Below are 16,184 nucleotides of genomic sequence, written 5' to 3'. Positions count from 1 at the left end.
CATTTGCACCTTTTTTACTTCGGCTAAAAACGCCTTACTATACATGGTCGTTTTTTTGGGCGAAAATCACGTTACTATATACATCAGGGGTGTCCAAACTTTTTGCCAAGGGGGCCAGATTTTATGTGGTAAAATGTCGGGGGACCGACCTTGGCTGACATTCTTTACATTGAACAACAATATTGTTCAAGAAATTTTAGTAAGCCAGTCTGTTTCACATTTCCATTTTTATTTGAATTTCAACAATCTTAAGAATTTCTTTTGGTTCATTTGAAACAGGAATTTGAAATATGACATATCAGTCAATATAAACACGGAGTGATGTCTTGTTAACTCGTGAGTGATGCCCTCTAGTGTCTAAATGCTATTACTCATTTAGTGAATGCTATTACTCATTTAGCCACTAGAGGGAAGCAGTACTCTATGAAACATCACTCACCAGTCTACGAGACCTCAGTCAATGCAACACGTGTTCCATTGCGCCCAAACTGCGGGCCAGACGGCACTGATTTTATGACAGGGGCCGAGGGCCGGATGAAATTCGACCGCGGGCCGGATTTGGCCCCCGGGCCGGACTTTGGACATGCCTGATATACATGGTCGTTTTTTTTCGGCCACATACAAAAAGAAGAAAAAAGAAACAGTGTCCTACAGGGTAGAGTGGCACCTCTAAAGTTGACTTGTGTTGGACTTTAATGAGACATGATTTAAAAAAAAAAAAGCAACGAGGTGAAAGAAAAAAAAGTTACTACAGCAACAAAGTGCTGCCAAACAGACGACATCTGTCAAGCTGAGAATTAAAATTCAAAGTGCTCTGAGCAGAGGAAGAAAAAAAAATCACCAACTGGCCAGTTCATGAGGAAATCCACAATACATACAGAATATATACAGTACTTGGGGGAAGGAGGGGGTGGGGGAACAAGCACTTGTGTAAAAGAAGAAAAAAGCTCATGTTCAAACATTGTTTTTTCCCCCTATTCTAAATGTTACTTTTTTTTTCTTTTATTATTCGGACTTGATTGTCAAAAACCTGAAAAATATTGGAATTTGTATTCTCTCAGTATTACACCATCGTCTAAAAAAAAAACTCAATCATGTAATTATTTTCCTTTGCCTAATTATTTTTGTGTTTTATTGACATACACTTTGTAGAAAAACAACCATGTTTAAAAAGCGAGCAAATTCAAACTATTTTTTTTGGGGGGGGGGGGGTGCTAAAGTGCATCATAACATTGTGAATATCTCTTGGAAACCAACCGAAGTTGTAATTTGTTTTTTTTTTTAATTGAACATTAGTTCACTGAAGAGTCTTCAAACCATCCTGAAGTCCACCCCACTCCCCAACCCCACGCCCCTCAAGTCCCTCCACTTGGGCGCATACCACGTAAAGTGAGATCTCCCCACCAGTGGTGAAAATCCAGCGTCCTCCCTCTCGGGGGCGTACGGCGTCTTAAATGCCGTTTCGGGAGCCCTCGCGTGCCGTCACGTCGGCGTCTTGGTCAGCGCAGCGTTCTCTCGGGCGAGGGGGGGCGGCGGAGCGGTGGCAGGTCGTAGTGGCCCGGGATGTGGCTGTTGACCGGGAGGTCGTAGTGGCCTTGCGGATCCTCCTGGGGGGCGTGGCCCACAGAATGCTGACGTTCTGCGGGTGGGGAAACATTTCATTGTGAACTCATTCATTAAGAAATGGGAGATAGCACACACCTGCCACCATTTAAAGTGCCTCTTATCATCCCGAAACAAACAAAGTTCAGATGTTCTAGGAGGCTTTCCCTGATAGTTTTTGCTTTCTAACAGAAATCTCAAGATTTGGCGTCACCACTGAATGCTCCTGTTCCCATCATGTTATTTTTGACTGCGTGTCAGCGTAAGGGGTGTGTAGACTTTTTATATTCAGTGTATAATTGTCATGTGCGTGGCTCACGTCGTCGTAGAGAGGCGGCGTTGAAGGGCGGGGGCGGTGGTGGTGCGCTTTGGGTGTACGCTCGCTCTCGGGGGACGGCCGCTTTCATTTCCATGTAGCTGCTTTCGGGAGGGCAGAAGGGGGGTCCCGGCAGATCTTTGATGGTGGCATAAGGGTTTTCGCTATTCAGGGAACTGCTGCTCGCCATGCCTGCGGCCTCTGTCAGTTCTGAACGAACAATTAAGATCACATTTTCTGATCTTGCTACAAGTACTGCATCACAAAAACTGCAACATCAAAAATTGTCATTATTCGCGACCCAAAAACATGCATTTAAATCACAAACACACAGAATATTTTTAAATGTAATTTTACTGATGTCGTCAAACATTAAAAAACGTCCACATTTAAATAAGTGTTGTTCTGCACAGAATAATAATAATCAAAAATATATCATGTTCTGTATGAAAATTTAAAATATGTTGTTTCCTGCCAAGTAAATCACAATTTTGGATTCTGGAAAAAAAAAAATAGATCACAACTTTCTGGCTATTTTGTTGTAAAATAATCATTTTCCAAATAAAAATTAAAAACATCATAATTGCTGTTGTCTTGTAGATATAAAAATATCTACTTTGTTTTTGGATTGAAAAAAATTAAATGTGAAATTGTTATTGTAAAGTTCATATATATTGTAAATAATATATATTTTTTTTATGTTCTCATTTTGGGGATTCCACCCAAATCAAGTAATTTTTTTACTGGTGAAAATCAAAAAGAAAAAAAAAACCTTTTTGGATTTTCTTCTTCTTCTTGACTTTTTTCTTCTTCAAATTATCAAATTTGAATTTGGATTGGATACAACTTTATTGTCAAATGTTTTGTTTCCTAGATTTTAAACCCCCTTTTTGTTTTTCTGGATAAATTCCTTGCTTATTCTCAGTTTTTCACCCGTGTTGTTTTCTGGATGAAAATACGTCAATACCATTATGGTTTTTTTGGGGGGGTGTTGAAGTCTTGCAGTACCACTCGATGCCTCTAGAGAGTGTGTGTAAGCACTAACTGTAAACCGCAGCTCGCATTCAAGCGGATGGAGAACATTTGACCAACCTTTGTTGAAATACTTTCCGATGCTGGCGCTGTAGCTGTAACTCCGATGATCGATTCCAAACGCTCCTGTGAACGCCAACGATTCATTTTATGATGGAAAAAAAGATCATCGAAAACATGCTTTTATTTGTTTTTACATCCCCGTGTTCAACAAGTCTTCTTGACGCTTCTACGAAGAAATACCGTCAACGTTATTTTATAGCCAATAAAAGAAGACTTGGCAACACAATAACAAGACGACTGATTCGCATCCAGCAGACCGCCGCAATAAATCAAATGTGTTCTGTTCGGCTGATTTTAAATGTACAGTATAAGTCAAGTTGTAGCCAGTGGTGGGAAGTTAAAAATGTACCCCACTCCTTTTTTTTGGTATCTTTCTGTGAATTATTAGTTGTGTGAAAGCTTTTGACTTTTACAAACCACTTTAGAAACTTTTCTTTGTCCAACTAGGCTGGTTAGCATTTTAGGGAGTCTAGGTGATTTATTTTTAATCTCAAATTTTTGAGATGTTCAAAAAAAAAATCTGAATTAGAGAGGAGCAAATTTGCAGGGGAACATTGTACTTCTGCTTTATGCTTTGTTTTATTCCACAAGCATCTGGATTTATATTTTAATCAGGCGTTCAATTTTTCTGATTTGTTTTTTTTCCATCTGATTTATGTATTCCGAAAAGTGCGTCGGCTCCGGCTTTCCTGTGTGGAGTTTTCATGTTCTTCCCGGGCTCGCGTGGCTTTTCTCCGGGGACTCCAGTTTCCTCCCACATTCCAAAAACATGCGTGACAGGTTTGTGGAACACTCAAAAATTGTTCCTAGGTGTGAGTGTGAGCACGGATGGTTGTTCATTTTTGTGTGAGCTGCGATTGGTGCTCTGCTTGAACTCTGGTGTAGTCTGACCTGGCTCCTTATTGCGAGCTTCGTGGTGTTTCCAGTCGGCAGGCAGTGTTGCGTTGCTCTCCACGCCAAAAAGGCCACGCCTCTCCCGATCCGTGTTCTTCATGCTGCAGAACAATTGCTTGTTGGTGTTCTGGAAAAAAAAACAACATATCTGATATCACTGTTATCAGAAAAGTCATCAGAAAAGGGGGCAAAGAGTGAGCTTGAAGGAGCCAAGTGGATGAAGGTCACCTTGATTGTGCGGTTGTGGTTATTGGGGAGGTGAGGGAGTGGTGGACGGTTGTCCCGAAGCGTGTGGTAGCTGGGGTTGGAGTAGTAGTGCTGGTAGTTGGGAGCCACATCTACACACACACAAACACACAAACACACAAACATAATGCTTAGCTCTCCAAGAATTATTTTTTTTTCTTGTTTTCAAAATCAAAAATTGAAAAAACAGTGAACCAATTTAAGGATTTGAGAAAATTTCTTTTTTGTCTTTTCAAGACAACACCTAATTTTTTTTGCTGATTTCTTGATAAGAACGTAAATATTACTTCACTTTTTTGTTGAAAACTTTGCTATCAATATTGTTTAAAATAATTAAAGAAAATATCACCCCACAAAGTGTCATTTTTCTTTATTTTTTTTTTTCTAGATAACCATCAATAAAGTTAAAAAAAATCTACTGGATATACTAATTAAAATGATCTAGTGATGTTTTTTTAATTAAAAAAACTGTTTCTCAAAAAAATAACTTGTTTTCGAAACAAACTTTTAAAAATATCAGTGTGATTAAAAAAAATGAGATTTGTTGTTTTTGAATCAAATCTTCAATGTTGAAATGCAAAAAGTATTCTGAAAATATGTCACCTAAAAAAATGTTTGCTGATTTCTGGATGAAAACGTAAATATTAAATCACATTTTGTTGAAAAATTTGCGACAAAATTTGTTTAAATAACAAAAGAAAAAAAAATCCCACAGAATTTCAGGTTTTGGGATAATCATAAAGTTTTTAAACACATCTATTATCATTTGTTGTATTCCGGATATACTTATTTAAGGATTTTTTAAAAAGTTTCTTTGAAAAATAATTTAGTTTCGTGATAAACTTTTAAAAATATCAGTGTAATTTTTTAATGGACTTTTTTTTTGTTTTTGAATCAAATTTTCAATGTTGAAATGCAAAAAGTATTGTGAAAATTTCACTCGCGGCTACGAGCCGACGCGGCGCCCGTGCCGTTGCCTACCTGGCACGGCGTACTCGGAGTTGACGGTGCGGCTGACGGAAAAGGAGACGGCGGGCGTGTTGTTGTGCTTGAGCCTCTGCTGGCGTCGGTAGAACAGCAGTAGAACCAGCAGCACCACCACCAAGATGACCAGAGCCACGACGCCGCTGATGGCCGCCCACGACTCCTTCTCGCCCGGGGGCAGCGGGACCATCACGCTGCCGGGCTCCGATGCCTCTGAAAACAAAGTATGGGATCAAGTCAGAATTATTCTAGCGGAGGGAATCTCCAAAGCTTGCTGGTACTGTGTGTGTGTGTGTGTGAGTGTGTGTGTGTGTGTGTGTGCGTACCTTGTTGACAATCAACATTGTCACACACGCATTCTCCCGTGACCCGGTCGCACAAGACATTGGCGGGACAGGAGCAAGTTTGGGAGCAAAAGGAGCCAAAACGTCCTGCGCTGCATGCTGGAGACCAAAAATATATTTTTTAAATATCTACGAAAAAAATTAAGCTCATGATCAACACGAATATGATAAATTGGTGCTGACGTATGGAGCAGTCTGTGGCGGTCCAGCCGGGAAGACATTGGCATTGGCCGTCGCGGTGGTTGCACGTGGCGTTGTTGGCGCAGCTGATGCACACTTCGGAACAAGCCTTGCCGTAGTAGCCGGACGGACAAACTGCAGCAAACACACAGAACGAACCATGTGAACCATCACACACATTAAAACAAGTCTTAGCCATTCATGGGTGTTTTGGGTCGCTATCCTGTTGTAAGACGCATGACCGGAGACCAACGTTTTTGACACCAGGCAGCACATTGCTTTCTAGAATATCCTGATAGTCTTGGGATTTCATTGTGTCCAATGCCAGATGTAGCAAAGCAGCCCCAGAACATAACAGAAGGGACTGTTCTTTTCTTGATATGCATCTGTCAACATCGAGCGAAGGTGCCTTGGTAAAAAGTTCCAATTTTGTATTGGAAATCGGCCCAGCTCTGTGGTTTAATTGTTTTCACCATTTATTTTCAACAGTACTGTTCTCCTTTTGTTGCCTCCCACGAAGTCCACTTTGGTGCAAAATGGCAACTGATGGTGTGATCTGACATTGATGTCCTCGGCCTTGGAGTTTGCCTTGAATTTCTTTGGAGGTCGTTGTTACCTTTTGTATATTCCGTTTCAATTTGTCACCTGTTCTACTTCTCCAGCCAAGTTCAGGGAGGTCATCTCCTGTCCTGTGGTTCTTACATTTCTAAATATGTCTAATTGAAGTGGCAGGAACATCAAGCTGCTTGAAGATGGTCTTATAGCATGTGCTTTTTACATGCTTGTCTATCAGTTTCTTTCTAATGTCTCGAACTCTTTCTTTCATTTCCTCTGGTCCATGTTTAGTGTGGGACACACCACATCACGAAGCAGCACAATTGTCACCCTTTAAATGGGCTGACTGATTGATTACAAGTTTGAAATCACCCGTGTTTCTAATACAAGGACACAACTTGGTTGAACATGTCCTAATGGTCCGTTTATTTTTTTGTCTTTTATTGGACCCACCCTGATGGCATTCATCCCCGGTGTACCCCGGAAGGCAGTCGCATTCCCCGGTCACATGGTGGCAGCGATACGACTGGCCGCAGGATGGGCAGGACTGGCTGCATTGGTCTCCGTACATACCCGATCTGCATTCTGGGGAGGCGGAGACACGTCAGGCTTGGACTGGCGTCGTGATCGGGCGTCGCTCGGCGACACTTACTGTTCTGACAGGTGACCCCCCTGAAGCCCGGGCGGCATACGCACGCGCCAGTTTCCCGCAGACACGTGTCGCTGTTGGGACAGTGCTTGAAGCAGGTCTGGTTGCAATTGCGCCCCCACAGGCCCTCGGCGCATGGCTCACTGCAATGTGGGCCTGAGGGAGACAAAGCGGCTGAAATTTATTATCATTATTATTAATTGATTGACTGATTCGCTTCAATTTAACTATCACCAAAATATTTTACATATTCATCTATTAATACCTCTCCAAAGTGAGCATTGTTACCTTATAAATCTGCCTTTTATTGTATTGTATTGTTTGAAAAATAATGGACACTCACCCCACCAGCCAGGGAGACAAAGGCAGTCCCCTGTGGTTGCTTGGCAACCGTCAGCGTGGACGCAGTCGCATCTCTTCAGGCAGCCCGGCCCAAATGAGCCCATCTGCGAGTAGGAACCAAAGCCAGTGAGGAGAGTTACTCCAGGTTCTCAACTGGACCAATGCCGGGCAAAATGTTACAATTGCGAGAGGAGGGGGGTATTACCTGTCGCCATGGCAATATTAAGGCTAAAAGCTTTCATGGAAATTACTCGTAACATTTTCTAGAGTAGAGGCAACAATGTACATCGATGGAGAACAAGTAATTGGTCATGACGGTCCTGTCTACACGGTCACTTGTTGCTAGGCAGAGTTCATTGGTAAGGTTCAAAACTGGCATACAAAACTATACAAAAGCTATACAAAAGTTCAACAGATAGATTGTAATACATGCCAAATACATATTGGGATGAAAATAATAACCGTACCACTGGCACTTTTTGTTTTTTTTAAGAATATTTTGTCATTTTATTTTGTTGTTGTTAGTGTTTTCTTCATTAAAAAATGACATCGCTGTTGTTGTTTTGTGGATACATTTTCTTGTTTTCTAGATATTGCCTTGTGTTATCTTGATAAAAATAATGAAAGAAAACTGTTTATGGGTTCAAAATGATCTTCGTTTTTCCTGGATGTTGGGGCAAAAGGTTCTTTTTTTGTCATTCTCTTTTGGATAAAAACAGTTTGTCATGGATTAAACATTGTCAATAACAATTAAAATGCCAAACCGCAGCGGCGCAGAAAAACTGTTATCGATCTTGCTTTTAGTTTGATAGACAGTAAAAAAAGTGCAGAAAGCTCACCGGGCACGACTGGTCACAGTGCGCCCCCTGCCAGCCGGACGTGCAAGTGCAGGATCCGTCTGCGGGATTACATTTAGCCCCGTTGGAGCACTGACAGGTACCGTTGCATCCGCGGCCCCAGGTTCCCTCCAAACAAGGAAGCGAGCAGTCGGGCCCTCGCCAGCCTGAAAACATTTAAAAAATGAGAGTGATGGTGGCAAGTTTAATGATTTATCGCCCGTATGTGTGGGGAAAAGCTTTACCTTCTTTGCAGAAGCAGGCGCCGTCGATGGGTGAGCAGTCCACAAAGTTCTTGCAGGAACATTCCAGGGAGCAATTTTTGCCGTAGGTGCCGCTTTTGCATGGACTCTCGCAGTGAACTCCCTGTGGGCGGAGAGGATCACAATCAGTATAAACTAGAGCACGGATTCCCAACCTTTATTGAGCCATTTTTTTCATGAGGAAAATTGCAGGGCACGCGACCAGACAAATTGTCCCAAAAAGTGGATACAGATGTCAATTTCACTTTGTGTCACGGAAGTTGATACCCGTTTGCAATCTTTTACCTTCATCCACCGGCCCCGCTCCAACTCACTTTCATTGTTGGTCTTGTTACAATGCATCATTAGATGGATTAACAAAGAGCAAAGAGCTAAAGTTTTGATTGGACCCAACTACCATTAAGGGCACTTGGATCACTTCCCACACCACACGAATGTGGTTGTGAGTTGACGACGGCAGGTTGCTGACCGTGTATCCGGGCGTGCACTGACAAAGTCCGGTGGCGCTGTGGCACACGCCACCGTTGACGCACAAGCAGGGCTCCAGGCAGCCGTCGCCGTAGAAACCGTGGGCACAGGTTTCGTTGCAGTGTAGCCCCGCCCAGCCCGCCTGGCACGTGCACTCGCCTTTCATTGGATGGCAGCTGAAGGGAAAAGTCAGTCAGGTTCCATGTCACACTCATTTCACTTAACTAAAATAAATTTATATATATATATATATATATATATATATATATATATATATATATATATATATATATATATAGGCGGCCCGGTAGCCAAGGGGTTAGCACGTCGGCTTCACAGTGCAGAGGTACCGGGTTCGATTCCAGCTGCGGCCTCCCTGTGTGGAGTTTGCATGTTCTCCCCGGGCCTGCGTGGGTTTTCTCCGGGTGCTCCGGTTTCCTCCCACATTCCAAAAACATGCATGGCAGGCTGATTGAACACTCAAAATTGTCCCTAGGTGTGAGTGTAAGTGCGAATGGTTGTTCGTATCTGTGTGCCCTGCGATTGGCTGGCAACCGATTCAGGGTGTCCCCCGCCTACTGCCCGAAGACAGCTGGGATAGGCTCCAGCACCCCCCGCGACCCTAGTGAGGATCAAGCGGGTCGGAAGATGAATGAATGAATGAATGAATATATATATATATATATATATATATATATATATACATACATACATACATACATACATACATACATACATATACATATACATATATATATATATATATATATATATATATATATATATATATATATATATATATATATATATATATATATATATTATAAGAGTTGTCAATTAAAAACAAATCTGACAAGAAAGCAATTGTATTTCACAGTTTTAAAAAAGATTTTTTATTTTGATGTTTTAAAAAAAATACTTAGTTGGATTCTGGATTAAATAAGCCTCTGTTTTAATTCATTGGATATCATTTACAAGACATATTTTTTGTTGTTCTTTTTTGTATGAAAAAAAAAGCAAATGTACAAGTTCTGAAGTTTTATGATGTAGTATTATTTTATATCATTATCAGGATGACAAATATTTTTTTTTGTTTTCGGGATTTAAAAAATGCAGTCATTTAATTAAAATGTGGTTTGTTTCATTAGAATTTTATTTAACTTAATTTAACTTCAATTCATTCAAGAGCAAAATATTCAAATTTTAATGGGCCAATTTTTAAAATGTTAAATTACAATACTTTTTTGCTTTCTGGATTATAAAATACACTTTTTCTGCTTTAAACTCCTAAATAAAAATATTAAACATGAATAGCTCGTTTGCACGACACTTCATGCCAGTCATATGAGTTGACCAGCGCCGTTTTTGTGGTCGCCAGGGGGCACTATTTGTCTGCAAACTCACAAACGGTGGATTGGCCTAGACTCAGATTTGGATAGGCAGGAACGTAGAAGCAGTTTTATCAGAATTGGATAGCATATGCGGTTTGTCAAGTGCACACCCAAGGCACCTCAACTTTATCCGCATGCTTACCTGAGCGTATGTTTGTCCTGGCAGAGACACGTACGCTCGCAGTGCATGCCGTATTTCCCATGCGGGCACATCCTGTCTTTGCAGTTGGGCCCGCTGAAGCCCGGTTCGCACAGGCAGCCGCCGTCGATGTTGTAGCAGCGAGCGCCATTTGCGCAGTCGCACGCACCTTCGCAGTCCTGACCGTAAGATCCCACTGCGCACTCCTCGTTGCACCTGAGCAAGCCAAACGTAACATTAGAAACACACATGTACATACACAAAATGTATTTCTGGATGCCTCCAAGTTGCCAAGGAAACAGCATATGCCCAGATGATTATTTATTTTTTTAATCTTATTGAACCTCACATATTTCTACCTAGTAACAAGTGACCTCATTGCCACATAAAAGCATCACAAACACACATGCTTCATCTCTGGACTGCTTTGTGATTGGCTAGCGCACATCACCAGCACTTTAACTTCATCAGTGACCTTGAGAAGTACACACACACCTGTTCCCAGTGTACCCTTTGGCACACTTGCACTGTCCTGTCTCAGGGTCACATTTGCCGCGGTTATGGCAAATGCACTCCTCGGCACAGTTGGGTCCATATCGTCCCTCGGGGCAGCGCTCCGTGCAGACAGAACCCTGGAAGGCAGCGGCCGTTTACAATACAAGGTTAGTTAAACATGATGCGATGTAGACTGAAAAAAAAAAATAAAGCCAACACTTTTGGTTTTCTTCTCCCACTTTGTGGTAGCCTTTTATTGTGGGCAGTCAAAGGCAGACCTGTGAGGATTGCATTATCTCGGAAAGGTGTTCACTACACAATGAACAATATTTCTGAGAAATAAGACTTGTGAGCCCCAAACAAAAGTGTTGCATTGATATTTTTGTACGGTATAGATTTACAGAATACGACTTTTGACATACCGTCCACCCTGGAGGGCAGGCACAGATCCCTTTGCCACGACAGATGCCACCATTTTGACAGGGACACCGCGCCGGACACTTCCTGGAGCACGGCCTTTCACAGCTAAAAATGCAATCCGACATCTATCAGCTCTCATTTCCATTGTGCAGCGGTACCCAATTCCTAACCTTTACTGAGCCAAGGCACATGCAGTTTTTATAATCAGATTGTCTCAAGTCTCAGAGCCAATCAATGAGCATAAAACTGTGAGTAATTGACATCTGCCCCGAAATGTTTAGAAATGCTGATATTCATCGTTTCGATCGTACCACAAACTATGATATCAGGCGGCCCGGTGATCCAGTGGTTAGTGCATCGACCTCACAGTGCAGAGGTACCGGGTTCAATTCCAGTTCTGGCTTCCCTGTGCGGAGTTTGCATGTTCTCCCCGGGCCTGTGTGGGTTTTCTCCGGGTACTCCCGTTTCCTCCCACATTCCAAAAACATGCATGGCAGGCTGATTGAATACTCTAAATTGTCCCTCGGTGTGGGTGTGAGCGCGGATGGTTGTTCCTCTCTGTGAGCCCTGCGATTGGCTGGCAACCGGTTCAAGATGTCCCCCGCATACTGCCCGAGGACGGCCTGCCATTCATGTTTTTGGAATGTGGGAGGAAACTGGAGTACCCGGAGGAAACCCACGCAGGCACGGGGAGAACATGCAAACTCCACACAGGAAGGCCGTAGCTGGAATCTAACCCAGTACCTCTGCACTGTGGGGTCGACGCGCGAACCACTCAATGACCGTGCCGCCCTAACTATCATGGAAATTAAATGATAATAAAATTAAACTGAATAATTTTCTAGAGCACAGGTGCTGATCTCTCACGGTAATGAATCTGTGCCCTGAAAAACTTACAAGGTGCCGGTGAAGCCATCACGACAGATGCACTCTCCGCTGGCTTTATGGCAGGATCCTCCGTCCCCGCACTTGCATTTCTGCAGGCAGCCCTTCCCAAAAGTTCCAGCAGGACACGCCTCCTCGCAGTGGCGTCCAATGAAACCCGGCGGGCACTGACACGTCCCCTTGACCGGGTCACACAGTGCGCCATTCTCGCACTTGCACTGTTGGCCACAGCCTGGGCCCCAGCGCTTGTCCTCACAGGCTGGGGGGGAGAAGGACACAGGGAAATTATTTGGAGTTGTTTGTTTGATTTCTAATGTGCCACGGTGGAAGTTTTCATCATTCCATTGCCAAGGACCGATCGCATTACAGTGATTGTATGACTTGTATTTAAATTGTGCTCGCATTGTTGACCTTTTTCACAATGGATTCATTCTTGTTGTTGTATCATTGATTTCTATTGTTTAAGCTGGAGGTTATCATGAACAACTCGTAAGCAAACCATTGTCAGTGGAACCCATGACATTTCATACAGATGGGTATTGTATACACTTGTTTGGATTTAAACTAACGAGAGATCCATCTTGAGACTCATCAAATTCACATGCTTAAGGTGGCCCACAAGGATTACAACTGGGCCGTCTGCCTTTTTTGAACACCTCATCCCTCAGAATATGAACGAGAACACTTTGGAGTCCCTATGTAGGAATTCTTCATTTTGCCAAGACATGCCGAAGTATTGTATGCTCACATGTTGGTGGGAACATTTTAGCCATTTCCCACATTTTGCTGTAAAACTTGTTTGCCAGTCCAATTAAAATCAAAACATTACACATTTGCGGCGCGTCACTGAAGATATGAGGGAAGGGACGGGGGGGGGGTTAGTTTTGAAAGCCTCCCTCCACTCTGGTCCATTTTCTGACCATTCATAACAGTAACCTTCCTGTTATGGAGCCTTTACCATCACTTATGGGAAAGGCGTCTCTTTAGTGCGACGCGGTAACGCTTGATGATTTCATCGAGTATGTTTAACCACAATTAAATGAAAAACAGAACACTCTAGCGAGCACCAATTGTGGTTTTGCACCCCTTCCCTCAGCTCCCCACTGCTGTCATCCAACATCTAGGGTGTAATTCTACCACCCTGGAGATTCGAATTATCAGAGAGATTTGCATGGAGCTCACAAAAGCTGGACTCGGCTTTATCCAGCGTTGGACATTCACACAGGGTTTGAGTTACCGAGAGCATTCTGTCCGTATGATGATGTCACTGATGGATGGGGCGTCTGTCACATGAAAAATGGTGCCAATGATTTCTTGTTGACCTCAGTGGGTGTTATTTTTAAATCACTCGGTAATCTGAATCGAGGCTTGAGTCACCTTTTGCTTTTTTTTTTTTCGTTGTTGTTATAGAGCTACGGTTCCCAAAATAGGTTCTACTCGATCCAAATTTGGCTCGGACTGAGCTGCGCTGCCAGTGTTTATGCGGCCAACGTTATTGCTTCTTCTCGTCTAAACGGATCGCCAGAAGAGGGGAGGTCGGGGGGCAGGGGGGACTTGGCTCAGCTCTGTCATGTTGAGTAATGAGAAATTCAGCTGGTGTCGACCATTGTGTTTACGCAGACCTTCTCATGCAGATTTACCGATGTGACTCAATCACAATATCAAAATAAATAAAGAAATAGTAGAGGCGGTACTAGTGAAAGTGACTATCCCGAACTTACTTAAGTACTCCAGTAAAATTAATTGCCACCTCCATAAGGCCCTTAAAAAATCATCAAAAGAAGATAACAACAACTAAAAATAGGGGAGCAGACGGTAACATTAATTGCTTTCTCAAAAGGCATCCCACAGGAATCATTATAAGGACCTTTATTAGGGAAGCAAGTCAAGTCAAGTCAACAGTATTTATAGAGCACTTTCAAACAGCCATCGCTGCATACAAAGTGCTGTACATGGAGCGATTTAACATACACAATAAACAGTAAGACGAAATGGTAATAAAGGCAGTAGAAAGCACCAAGCAGTAAAATCATGCTGAGTCGAACGCCAAAGAATACAAGTGGGTTTTGAGGAGGCCTTTAAAGATGGGCAGCGAGGAGGCTTGCCGAATGTTCAGTGGGAGGTCATTCCAGAGAGAGGGACCAGCAACAGAAAAGGCTCGATCCCCTCCGAGCCTTTTAGTTCTTGGTACTTCTAACAAAGACTGGTCCACAGACCTGAGGCGCCGGGCAGGTGTGTAGGGACGGATGAGCTCAGAGAGGTAAGGTGGCGCGAGATATTCAGAGATTTGAAAACAAATAAGAGGATCTTGAAAACAACTCTAAAATGAATGGGGAGCCAGTGAAGGGATGCCAGGGTAGGAGTTATATGCTCCCTCTTACGAGTACCAGTCAAGAGGCGAGCAGCGGCATTCTGGACCAGCTGAAGGCGCTTAATGGAGGACTGGCTGACTCCAAAGTACAGGGCATTACAGTAATCGAGCCGGGATGTGACAAAGGCATGGATTACTGTCTCAAAGTGTTCATGTGAGAGGAAAGGTTTTATTTTGGCCAGCTGTCTAAGGTGAAAGAAGCTGGATTTAACAACGGCACCAATTGGCCGATCGAGTTTGAAATCACTGTCCAGTTTAAGGCCCATGTTTGAGAGCGTTGATTTCAAATAAGGAGACAGGGGGCCCAAGTCTACAGGATGGAATGTACAAGGGCCACTGGGTCCAAACAAGCAAACAAAGCAGCACAACAGAGAGAAAAGAAGCTAACAAATTAGAGTCGTACATTGAGATATATGAACCATTTCATGCACCCTGTAACCTGTAACATAATAAGCTGTCCACTGTAGTAACTGCTGTCCCTGAAAGGCTTCACTTTGTTCCATGACCATATGACATGCTATATGACATCTTATAAAAACATTTAGTGATAACTTAATTAAATATAATGTGAAGAATCAAGCAGTTTCTAGATCATGACTAATTCATTGCGCCTCCTTTTGATGTGTACGATGTGTCCGCCAGGCGACAGTATAATAAAATCATGCGGAAAAATGATCACTCAACTTGTGTTAATATGCAGAAATATTCATATTTTTTTCAAGGAAAAAGAATTTATGCCACTGCGTTTTAAATTCTGTGTCTACATGTGCTACTGCACCATTTGAGTTCAAACATTCATTATTTAAAGGTGTCCCACAGGGATCAGTATTAGGACCTGAACTAGGACTTCAGCACAGTATTTGGAGAAGATAACAAAATTATACACACCATAAAACTGGTCTAAAATAAGAAGAGGTTTCACAGGAAAATGCATAGAGAGCACATTGTATTTGCCAGGGGTGTCCCACAGGGATCTGTATTATTTATTTTTTTATGCCCATTATCAATCTATCCATCTCTCTATCTTCCGACCATCTGCAAACCATTTGTGCTGATGAGTAATTTTTTTCTGGTTTTGACATTGTCAAATACTGTAAATGCTTGACGGATTTTATTTATGTTTAAACCCAAAAAATGGAGAAAAAAATCCCAGTATTAATCTTTCACATAACGATTCATCATTTTTCGACAAACGTTGCTACCCTGATGCACATTTTCCTGTAATATCGCTCTAGCTCAAACATTCAAAACCACAGGAGCGCATTTTGGAAACTGCTTCAAAACCAGCTGCTGCGCTACGCTAACCTTTCAGTCATTTGAAATGAGATTTTAATTGCTGCTTGTGTGTGTGAGAATGTGCATTGGAACACTTTTTAACATTAAATCATGTCATTTTATGCATGAAGCAGGATCACTCATATGGTCCAATACGATTGTTTTGCAGCAACCATCCCCCATCATTTTCCATCGCTCTTCATGCTATTTAGCTTACCGGTACTCGCAAACCTCAAAAAGCCCTCTCCTCCAATTTCACAGACTAAGATAACTCCACACGTGGAGTGTTCTCCAAAACAGAAAATTAAGGGCAAACAACAAGGTTAAAATAACAAGAAAAAGAGGTTTAAAAAATAAAGGGGGAAGGGTACAGAGGGAGCAAGAGGCGAGATGGAGAAAACTGAAAATGAGAAAGTCTGGGCTCATTTTTTCCG

The 16,184-nt window shown here is 42.5% G+C and overlaps 1 protein-coding gene across 4 annotated transcripts in view; it reads right to left on the bottom strand.

Moving 5' to 3' along the window:
• Window positions 1–1,206: 1,206 nt before the first annotated feature.
• pear1 (platelet endothelial aggregation receptor 1) overlaps window positions 1,207–16,184 on the bottom strand; it is a 44,995-nt gene continuing 30,017 nt past the window's right edge. For all 4 annotated transcript variants that reach the window (XM_052066847.1, XM_052066846.1, XM_052066845.1 and 1 more), the window contains 18 exons: window positions 12,117–12,363; window positions 11,222–11,324; window positions 10,800–10,936; window positions 10,308–10,520; window positions 8,776–8,950; window positions 8,289–8,409; window positions 8,047–8,210; window positions 7,209–7,311; window positions 6,869–7,021; window positions 6,670–6,801; window positions 5,665–5,796; window positions 5,464–5,580; window positions 5,135–5,350; window positions 4,136–4,245; window positions 3,905–4,034; window positions 3,011–3,076; window positions 1,922–2,128; window positions 1,207–1,639 (listed from right to left, as the gene is read on the bottom strand). In XM_052066847.1, coding sequence (XP_051922807.1) covers window positions 1,500–1,639; window positions 1,922–2,128; window positions 3,011–3,076; window positions 3,905–4,034; window positions 4,136–4,245; window positions 5,135–5,350; window positions 5,464–5,580; window positions 5,665–5,796; window positions 6,670–6,801; window positions 6,869–7,021; window positions 7,209–7,311; window positions 8,047–8,210; window positions 8,289–8,409; window positions 8,776–8,950; window positions 10,308–10,520; window positions 10,800–10,936; window positions 11,222–11,324; window positions 12,117–12,363 — 2,666 coding nt within the window. In that variant the 3' untranslated portion in view covers window positions 1,207–1,499. The remainder of the gene's footprint in view (window positions 1,640–1,921; window positions 2,129–3,010; window positions 3,077–3,904; window positions 4,035–4,135; window positions 4,246–5,134; window positions 5,351–5,463; window positions 5,581–5,664; window positions 5,797–6,669; window positions 6,802–6,868; window positions 7,022–7,208; window positions 7,312–8,046; window positions 8,211–8,288; window positions 8,410–8,775; window positions 8,951–10,307; window positions 10,521–10,799; window positions 10,937–11,221; window positions 11,325–12,116; window positions 12,364–16,184) is intronic.

The sequence above is a fragment of the Hippocampus zosterae genome, chromosome 5 (assembly GCF_025434085.1).
Source record: "Hippocampus zosterae strain Florida chromosome 5, ASM2543408v3, whole genome shotgun sequence".
Classification (NCBI taxonomy): domain Eukaryota; kingdom Metazoa; phylum Chordata; class Actinopteri; order Syngnathiformes; family Syngnathidae; genus Hippocampus; species Hippocampus zosterae.
This window is presented reverse-complemented; position numbering and strand designations above follow the sequence as displayed.